Consider the following 11,077-nt stretch of genomic DNA (forward strand, 5'->3'; position numbering starts at 1 on the left):
GAGAGAGAGAGAGAGAGAGAGAGAGAGAGAGAGAGAGAGGGAGGGAGAGAGGGAGAGACAGACAGACAGAGACAGAGAGACACAGAGAGAGATGGCAGGTTTAAGATAAGCAAGCATATCTTGGGACAATTTGAAAAGACTTCTTTTTCATTTTGCAAAGATTTGATTACTTCTAACTTCATGCTTCAAGAAAGGCTTTTTTACACTATTTTCAACAATCAAATACTCACAAAATAATCTCCTTGGGGGCAAAAATTTCCTAGGAAAATCAACTTTGTTTTAGGCATTTAATAAAAGTTTTCAAACAAGTCATTAAGCAAGCAGTTGATGGGATTAGGCATTGGAAGCAGAAAGTGTGTGTGTCTGTGTGTCTGTGTCTAATTTAGAGTGCTTAAGGGTATCAGTGCTCTTCATATGCAGGTGTACCTTGTAAACTGGCTTCTGACAGTAACACCACAGATAAGGCACTGTATTGCAAAGGATACTGGAATAAAAGCTTAAAAACCTGTTTCCTATTGGGCACTATATAGCTAAGCAGCCTTGGGTAAGTCCCTTCATGCACCTGGGTTTCAGAGGGGCACGGTGTCATCTAATGCTGCAATCATAAAGCTTCAAAATACAGAGAAGAGGAAAATTGAGAAAAGGACTCAGTTCTACAAATCGTTTAAACTAAAATTCATTCAAAGGAACCACTGGCAAAATTGAATCATAGTGATGGGCCTTTTTCCTAGAAGATCTTGCCTCATAGATTTTTCTCTCTGCCCTGATTATTCCAGGTGACATTCATGTCAACGCTCTGGGAAACATTATGCTTTTATTTTTGCAAAGTAATAAGCAAAATATCATCATATACCTATGATAATGAGGCAGTTAGGTAGCTCAGCAGATAGAATATTCAGCTCAGAGTCAGGAAGGCTCTAGTTCATGTCCTCCTTCAGACCCATAATAGCTGTGTGACTATGGACAAGTCACTTGTTCTGCCTCAATTTCCTGCTCTGTAAAATGGGTATAATCATAGTACCTGTCTCCTAGGGTGGTTGTGGAGAACTAGTGAGATTGCTTCTGTGAAGTCCATCACAAACCTTTAAGAGCTATATAAATTATAGGGATTATTATAAACACTGAATTTTTGAAGGACATTAATAATCAACTCTCAGGAGACCGTCCAGAGAAGAACAAGGAAGACAGTCAAAGTCAGTAGCCCATGCCATAGGAGAGTAAATTGGTGGAACTGATGATGTTTAGCTGGGTAAAGAAAAGCCATAACTTGAGGGAAGGGGGTGGATATGATAGCAGCTGTCTTCAAGTATTCGATGAGCTGCCACATAGAAGGAAAAAGGGATTCAACTCAATCTGCTTGAATGCAATTAGAAGCAATAAGTAGAAGTTCTGAAAAAAATAGTTTTATTTGCAAATAACAAGATCTATCCCCAAATCCCAAAGTGAGAAGGGATGTCGTGGGACATAGCAGGCTCCCTCTCAACTGAGATTTCCAAATAAAGACTGGATCTGCTGTTGGGGATCTATGGGAAGGGTCCTCAGGCAGGCACAGGTTGGACGGTGCATTATTTTAATTCTAAGATTTTTCCCCAACTGAGAGTTCTGTGACTTTGTAATTACATATGCCAACTTTCACCACAGATATGTTCAATAGATAGGTAGGTGATAGATAAGATAGCTAGCTAGACAGGCAGATAGATAATAGATGGACAAGTAGATAGATAGATAGATAGATAGATAGATAGATAGATAGATAGATAGATAGATAGATAGACAGACAGATGATAGATAGACAGATAGATGATAAAGTGAGTGAGCATTTATTAAGTGTTTATTATATGCCAGGCACTGTGGTAAATGCTGTGGTTAAAGAGATGAGTAAACATAATACCCTACCCTCAAGAAGCTTACATTCTTCTGTAATGGAAGACCTAGAAAGTGGGATGGAAAGATACACTACCAACAAAATGGTTTGGAAAGGGTATGTGGGACATTACATAGAGTACTAGTTTGGGGCAGGATATGGAGAAAGCTCAGCTATCAGACCTGGTGTTCTAAAGAAAGAGTCCTAGGATCTAGTAGGGGATGTTATGATGCCGATGTCCATATGCAAGATACAAAGATGAAAAATTGCAATGGAGTCCTGGTGCTGACTTACATCATGTAAAATGAGATACCTTTGTATCCTTTGAGCAGAGTTCAACTTTCTGGGGACAGAGAGGAGCATGAGAAAGATAAGGATGATGGTTGGTGTGTCCTTAAGGACAACATAAGAAAATACATATCAGTGACTCTACTACTATAACAATAAATGTTCCCTTATTATTAAGTGGATTAGAATGTTTAGTCCCTAAACCACATTATATGCCTTGTGGTCCCATCTTGAGCCACAGTAAGTGGTTAGCCAAAACCACTTGGCAGTTTGAGTAATGAGCAAATCTTTGAGGACCTCTAGCCATTAGGACAAATGGATATTCTCTTCTGGTTTATCTGGTCTGATGACTCCGTGTCTAGGTGTTGACTTCATTTATGAAGTTCTTAGGATTTTCTTTGTTACCTCTCTGAGTCTGCATGGCATCGTGGATTGTCAGGAATGCCTACATGCAAATTCTACCTCTGAAGCTCATTAGCTAAATGACCCTGGGCAAGGCACTCTGTTTCCCAGAAAACCATGTAGGATTTAGACACTCAATTATAGCCGGGCTATGATCTATGTTAGTAGGGGGCTGGCCGCCATTGGAGATCTTCAAGCGGAAGCTGACTGACCACGTGTATGTGTAAGAACAAGAATTCCTTTCGTGTATGGATTAGTCTAGATGGCAGCTGAATTCCCTAAGTCACAAATTCTGTGATTCTGTGATGGCGTTATCACCTTAGAACTTTCTCATGCTGAAATAATAACATATTCTGCAGATATATATATATATATATATGATATTCCTAAAAAGTCAAATCTTTCTGTCTTGCTCCATCAATTATTTGAATTCATTAAAAGAACATTTTTAGTCTAAATAATCTATTCAGCCTAATGCTCTATAGTCTTCAGAATTATTTAATCCAAAGTATTAGCAAAAAGAGATGATACCCCAAAACTCCAGTGGATTGATCCTCTCCTCATTATGAATACTGCCTTCAATCATGCATATCAAAACCTATCCATGCCCACCCATTGATTTTGGTCCATTTCCTCTGATAAATTCAGTAAAAGGGGCCACCCCAAAAGAAGGGGAAGAGTCCTTCCTTGCTTTCTTCTGACGTCAGAGGCATTCTAATCAATCCCACACACTATTAGTTATTGCTAATCTTATCACCTCGACAATTAATACAAGGATGATGCATTGTGGCACAAGTGGATACAGTTCTTGGCCTGGAGTCAGAATAGACCTGAATTCAATTCCAACCTCAGATACTTACTGTGTCATCCTGGGCAAGTCACAACCCCAGGTTGCCTCAGTTTCCTCATCGGTAAAATGGAGAAAATGATACCACCTATTCCTAGAGTTGTTGTGAGGATCATATCATATATGCAAAGTGCTTAGCATGGTGCCTGACACATAGCAGGCACTATATAAATGTTAGTTATTGTTTTTTTGGAATCAGAGGACTTGCATTCAAATCCCAGTGTTGAGGGACCTTGAGTAAGTTTTTTTTTGTTTTTTTAGTTTCTTGGTCCCAGTTTCCTCATATTGAAAAGTTAAGATGATTGAACTAAATAACTTGAAGTCCTATCTAGTTCTTTTGTTTTTTGGAGGGGGAAGGTAAGGCAATTCAGTTAAGTGAATTGCTCAAGGTCACACAGCTAGTAAGTGTGTCAAGTGTCTGAGTTCGGATTTGAAGTCAGGTCCTCCTGACTCTAGGGCTGGTGCTCTATTCTCTGTGCCCCCTAGCTGCCCCTCCTTTCTAGCTCTTAAAACAATTACAATCCTTTGATTTTGGGGGAGGTAGGGGTCACATATTTCCTTGACAACATATTTTATACGACTACCTTGTAATTATCAGCTGATAATCTATTGTAGAAACAAACAATAGTAAAAATAAATATAAACTTCATAGGATGTGCTAAGAATTTTTCTCCCTTTCATTTTTTTTCCAGGTTTCTTGAGTACTGGAGATCAAGCAGCAAAAGGGAATTATGGACTCCTTGACCTAATACAAGCTCTAAGATGGACTAGTGAGAACATTGGATTCTTTGGTGGTGACCCTTTGAGAATCACCGTTTTTGGATCTGGCGCTGGGGGGTCATGTGTCAACCTGCTGACTTTATCCCATTATTCTGAAGGTAACCGTTGGAGCAATTCAACCAAAGGTATTATGCCGGTTGCAAATTTTGACAATTTTGGTGTCTGCATGCCACCGCCATTGGTATTCTGTGATGCAATGTATCTACCTCTCTGTTCACACTGAGTGTAAAGCACAGCTCGCTAACAGTCAGCCCTATGATGGGCACATTCTACAGTGTTTCTTTGCATGTTGAAATTTCAGGTGTCACATACTTCTGTCTCCTGCAGAGTTTGGAAAAGAAACTCTTAGATGGATTCCAAATGACACAATCTAGTCATCATTCTGCTTCCACATCTTGCCCCAGCAAAGCATGCGTTTTAGGGAAACCAGAATAGACAGTTCCCTGTTTTGCCACTATATCCAGTAAATCTAGTCAAGATTTTAAGAAAGCAAGAATCATTTTAAATGATCAAGATTAACAGAGGCTTAAAGGGCTTCAGCACATTTATAGCCCCCTTGTGGTGAAATTATGAAAGGACATTTACAAAAATCACACAGATGGATAGGCATGGATGGGTTGCAATCTCTACCATAAAAGGGAACTCCCAAATCAGGGAAATGACAGATCTGTTGAAGTGTTTGAGATGCTTAGAATTGTCTCTCTTGTTTTTTTTTTAGCATAAAGCTCAAAATTAGGCTCTACTTCAGTTTGTTTGAATTCACATAGTCTTCAGTTGTCATCTAAGAAGAGAATGTTTGATTATTTTGCATGCATGATCCAAAATTGTCAAAGCATCCAGGTTATAAGGGGAACTTTTGATATTTTTCCCACACACATTTTATCTTATACTTTTTTTCCCTATTTTCAACTCCAAAGATGTTACTTCCCGCCCCAAGTATGGAGAAGGCATGGATATTCATGAAGCTTATTCCCTTTTATTAACAGGTCTCCGTACCTTCCTTTTCTTAAATAAAGCTGTATTCCCAATCTAAACACATTATAATTTAATATTTTTCCATTTCACCATCACTGCCAACTCAACCCACATCTAGTTGGCCTCATTTGAAATATTAGAGAAGACACAGAAGAATAATGTTGGTGAAGTCTCCCTCCTTTCTTGATCATTCTCTGCTTCTCTTTCTCTTTCTCTCTCTCTCTCTCTTTCATACACACAAACATACATACACAAAGATCCATATACAACCACAAACTTTATAACTATATATGTATATATAGACATATATAATTATGTTCCTTTACATAGAAATACATGCATATACATAAATATGTATACAGTGAGAGAATAAGATAAAAGAATATCTTAACATAATGTTGCATAACTGTTCTATTTTACAAATTTATGAAGCAAAGACCCAACAAGGTAATTAAATACTGGGTTTAATTTATGAAGCATTTTTATTGGTAAAGTTAAAGCTTGTGTGAGAGAAGACAAAGTATCTGGTTTTGCATGGTAGCACAAATTTCCTTATATGGAATTACAAAAAGGTAACTGGTCATCAACTAAATGTATGTATTCAGTGAACTGTCTATTGTTTAAGCCATAACTTGTTCACATGTTTTATGTAAAATCTTCATTGACTTTGTTGATATGTTAATTGGGGGGGGTGGCAAAAATCTGTTAGAAATTCGGATTATTCCTACAATGTCTGTGTCTTTAATAAGATAGTGTCTTTCTAAAGAATGAAAATGTCCTCTTTGGAATTTTTTTTTTCCAGGCCACACTAAATCTAGTGTTTAACTGCATTTAAATGAGGGAACAATTTCTTGACTGGTATTATTTGACTTCAAAATTCTTTCCCAACTTCACTGCTAAAATTAGAGAGGAAACTAAAGATAAGATAAGCTGAGAACTTAATTCATTAAAAACAGAACAGTTAGGGGCAGCTAGGTGGAGCATTGAATAGAGCATCAGTCTTGGGAGTTAACACAAAAAACTAGCTGTGTGACCTTGGGCGAGTCACTTAACCCCAATTGCCCTGCCTTCCCTCCAAAAAAAAAAAAGGCAAAAAAAAAAAACACACAGTTAAAATGAATGGAGCAAAAAATAGATCCAAATTCAGTCTCAATGTTAACAACATATTCCTACTTCTATGTTGGGCTAATTGGCTGGAACCAAAATTATTTGAGTACTTCAAGGATTAGACATAATGTTGGTCAGTTGTTCCCTTTGTGATTTAGTAGGTGGTCTTTCACTGATGACCATTCTAATGAAAAGCCTCTCCAAATATAGTTTTACTGGCCTTTGGATATCCATCCAACACCAAACCTGTACAAAAATCTTTTCTAGCGTGGTAGAGACTTCCAGAGCTTAGGAACTACTGACATTGCCCTGGAGAATCCAGAGATACCCCCATCACATTATAAGGCATTAAAACCTCAGTAATAGAACTAACAAATATTTTTTAGAATATTCCTTGGTAGTAGCCTAATACTCAGAGAACAAGAATGGGATTTAGCAACATAACACCTTGTTATAAAACAATTTGCTTTACCATATTTTCCATTCTACCACTGGTCAAATCATGTCTTCATCAAATGGAACATATCATTTTGATTATAAAATTGAGAGATTACAAAGTGAGCATTATTATTGGTCCCCAAAACAAGCTATTATGAGATCCTATTGAAAATGATATCCTTAAGACTGTTTTCCTATTTCATATAAAACTTTGTCACCTATACATCTCCCCATATTAAAATTATGCCAAACCAACTCCCATAATATAACAAATGACGTGGTATCACGAATTTTGGAAGCTGCCACATCCAAGTTTTTATTCTATGTAGTCTATTGAGTTTTCCATGTAAAAAATTTTGTCTACCTTAAACTAAAGGGGTTTTGAAATTACTCAATATTATTGCTCAAGAATATTTCAGCTCTAGGGGTGGCCAGGTGGCTCAGTGAGTAAGAGCACCGGCTCCAGTGTTGGGATGACCTGGAGATCAAATCTGGGCGCAGATACTTAGCACCACACCCAGAAATAACTGGATGTGTAACCTTGAGCAAGTTACTTAACCCCGATTGCTTTAAAAAAAAAAAATTAACATTTCAGCACTTGAGCAATTAACACATTTATTTTTTGAGAATTGTTTGTATTTTGTTTGCACAAATTAATGTTCACAAAAATGACTTACTTTGGAATAACTGACACTGTAGAGCATTTGGCTTTTAATGCTACTCCTCTGGCAGAGTATAGTGGGGAGGACAGATTTAAGGTTGACTAGAATTAGAAGACCTGGTTCAAATCATGCCTCTCTTATTTACTACCTCTGTGATCCTGAACAAGACACTTAATGTCTCTAACCTCATTTTCCTCATCTGAACAAATTGGGAGTAAGATTAAATGGATAAGGAAGGACCTCTTGGGCCCCCTGCACATCTAAATCTATGAACTTTCTGATTGAAAATCTAGATGAATTTGGAAATGTGTTCAAGTACAGTATTATTCCAAATAACATTAACTCATTCAATATTCTACACTAATGTCCTTAAAACACCATCATTCCACCCCATCAAAATGTTCCTATCCACATGTAACATCATAAACCCCCTATCTGGAAGACTGTACTTCCTGCTCCTTATTCCCAACCAGAATAACTGAAGATATCTCTGAGCCATTCAACTCTGCTACTAAGCAGCAAACTGTCCCCTGGAATGTCATTTTATCTAATAGCTTGCCTTCGTCTGAAACTAATTAATTATGTTACTTCAATTCAATTCTAATCCAAGAAAGAATTTATTAAGTCCCTAGCATGTGTCAGATAAGTGGCAAGGAAGGTAGAAACAAAAGCAAATTTTAAAAAGAAACAGTCCCTGCCCTCAAGGAACTTATCTTCTCCTTGAACTTAATTCAACAAATATTTATTAAAAACGTATGACATGAAAGTCTAGGCATTGCTACCCACTGGCAGATTATACTTCAATATTTCAAGAAATCTAAATAAACTTAAATGGCTTCCTATTAGACATTATGCTTATTTTTTTCTAAAAGAGTATAGGGATTTTTGTATTCAATTTTTTCCTGTTTTGAAAAACAAATTTTTGAAAGGTTGACTCTAATTTTTAAACTTTTAATATGCTTGTGAAGAGTTCTCAGCTCATTTGCATATGTGAATAAGTGAGATCAAATATCCACACCAGAAAGAAGTACTTTGAACATTAAGTAAAATGTACTTTTTGTTTTTCTTTGAAAGCATATGCTGTTAAATTGTATTTTAAAGCAAGGATTTCATGAAAAAAAAATTTAGCTGCTCAATAAGTCCCATTATGGATTTTGAGTATTATGTAACTTTTAACCTATGACCCATAATCTTCAAGTACCAGTAATCAGAAAAACAATATATGGGGTATTTCTCTTTCTTCATTCTAGAAATTTCTATTTCATGCCCAAGAAACTAGAAGGTTGAATCACCTTCATGAAATTACTGCCCTTGATTTTAACATAGTCACAACATTCTGGCAACACAGATTCCTCTGATAGACATTTAGCTTAGGAAGTCAAAGATAGACAATTGAAAAGCGTCTACCTGAAGCATTTTCTTAACTGCACCTCCAGGATTATCACCAGGGGGAATCTACCAGGCCCTAAGGCTAACAAAGGTGTTGACCCCCACCACCTTCCTATGCAGGTAAAAATATGCCTAGAAAGGAGCTTTGATGGAGGGTAAAAAGCAGCCAAAAAAGCAACAAGTGGCCAGAGGTTGTATGCTGTCAGGAAACCAATACCAGTGCTACCCGCTCTACCTTGGCTTTGGTTTGGAGGGAGTTTTGTGCAGACTGGAAAATGAGTTGATCAGAAAAGCACCACTTCTATTCCTCTTCTTCCTCCTGTTCCCAAATTTCCTGTTCACTGCCCAGCTCTCACAGTCCAATTTCCTCCCATTTACCCATTTCCAAAAGACAAACAAACCAAGAAACAAAAACAGAAGGCTCTGGGACATCACCTGTTTTGCCATGTCCTAGAAATGGCTTGATGTCCTTTCTTTGCTCTAAGAAGCTTTAATCTAGAAACGTATCTACTGAGTGGGCACTGAAGGTTTGGGAAAAATTTCCTATGTGTTCTTGCCTCTTTCAAAGGACTAGATCCAGTTTTATTGGCCATTGTTTTATCATAACTATTCACAATGTTTGAAGGTCATCTCAGTCCTCTTTGTCATTTTCCCATAGGACTCTTTCAACGGGCAATAGCTCAAAGTGGAACAGCCCTCTCCAGCTGGGCTGTTAGCTTCCAGCCTGCAAAATATGCCAGGATGTTGGCTACGAAAGTTGGCTGCAATATGTCTGATACTGTAGAGCTAGTTGAATGTCTACAGAAGAAGCCTTATAAAGAACTTATTGACCAAGATATCCAACCAGCTCGATACCACATAGCCTTTGGACCAGTAATTGATGGTGATGTAATACCAGATGACCCTCAGATATTGATGGAACAAGGGGAATTCCTCAACTATGATATAATGTTGGGTGTTAATCAAGGGGAAGGGTTAAAATTTGTTGAAAACATAGTAGATAGTGAAGATGGTATTTCAGCTAGTGATTTTGACTTTGCTGTCTCCAATTTTGTCGATAATTTGTATGGATACCCTGAAGGCAAAGATGTTTTGAGGGAAACTATTAAATTTATGTATACAGACTGGGCAGACCGACATAATCCTGAGACTAGACGCAAGACGCTATTGGCTTTATTTACTGACCATCAGTGGGTGGCACCAGCAGTGGCTACAGCAGACCTTCATTCAAACTTTGGTTCACCTACATACTTCTATGCCTTCTACCATCATTGCCAAACAGATCAAGTCCCAGCTTGGGCTGATGCAGCTCATGGAGATGAGGTTCCTTATGTGTTGGGAATCCCCATGATTGGTCCAACAGAGTTATTCCCTTGTAATTTCTCTAAAAACGATGTGATGCTGAGTGCAGTTGTGATGACGTATTGGACAAATTTTGCTAAAACTGGGTAAGTACCATGCAAGAGAATAAGCTTAAATTTTAATTTAATGGTAGCATCTTCTTAATATTTAAGAACAAATAATGTTCTCTTTGCACAGAGAAAAGAAAATTCACATGGTTTTATACTTGTGAATGTAATGGAACAGGCTATAATTGGCATTTAAAATGGAAGGAAGCAAGAAAACAGGAAGAAAAAAGAAACTGCCTTTTTCAAAATTAACATTTGCCTTTTTTTCCTTTTCAGAACTATTTTTAATAAATCATAATGGGTAAAGGAAATACTTTTCTCATAGAAAATATAAGCTACTCTATATTTTAAAAGACTTTGAGGGTATATGCAATCTACTAGACTAATTTTAACTGTGTAGTTCCTCTTTTGGAACCCATGAAGAAGTGATGATCAAATTACAAGTGAAAACTAGGTTAGCTTTTCCCTGTGTTCAGGTAAACATGAGTCTACTCCAAAATTATTCAATGGATCTAGAAGAATTTAAGGATTCTTAATTTAGTAAATTATTAATCCAAGTTTTAACATTTTGCCTGCCTTTTGGAGTTCCACTTCTCTTCATAAAACGTAAGCTCCTTGAGGACAGAGACCTTTTTATTTTATCTCTTGTGCCAGTCTACTGCCTGACATATAATGGTAGACACATGTATCCCAAAATTGACTCACATCAATTCCAAAACCATGACTTTGTATATAGTTACAATGAAGTGGTATGCTTATGGTTATCACTGAAGTGAGATACCATATTTCTTTTGAATATGAACATTGCCAATCTAATTCTCAATTACTGTAACATATCTTCTCTCTCTCTCTCTCTCTCTCTCTCTCTCTCTCTCTCTCTCTCTCTCTCTCTCTCTCTCTCTCTCTCTCTCTCTCT

The 11,077-nt window shown here is 37.2% G+C and overlaps 1 protein-coding gene across 1 annotated transcript in view; it reads left to right on the forward strand.

Moving 5' to 3' along the window:
- NLGN1 (neuroligin 1) overlaps nt 1-11,077 on the forward strand; it is a 25,372-nt gene that overhangs the window by 10,339 nt on the left and 3,956 nt on the right. The window contains exons 2-3 of the mRNA XM_069083626.1: nt 4,094-4,306; nt 9,411-10,200. Of these exons, the coding sequence (XP_068939727.1) occupies nt 4,094-4,306; nt 9,411-10,200 (1,003 nt within the window). The remainder of the gene's footprint in view (nt 1-4,093; nt 4,307-9,410; nt 10,201-11,077) is intronic.

The sequence above is a fragment of the Petaurus breviceps genome, unplaced genomic scaffold (assembly GCF_028583685.1).
Source record: "Petaurus breviceps papuanus isolate PSGF00001 unplaced genomic scaffold, PetGlider_PUasm1.0 173, whole genome shotgun sequence".
Taxonomy (NCBI): Eukaryota; Metazoa; Chordata; class Mammalia; order Diprotodontia; family Petauridae; genus Petaurus; species Petaurus breviceps.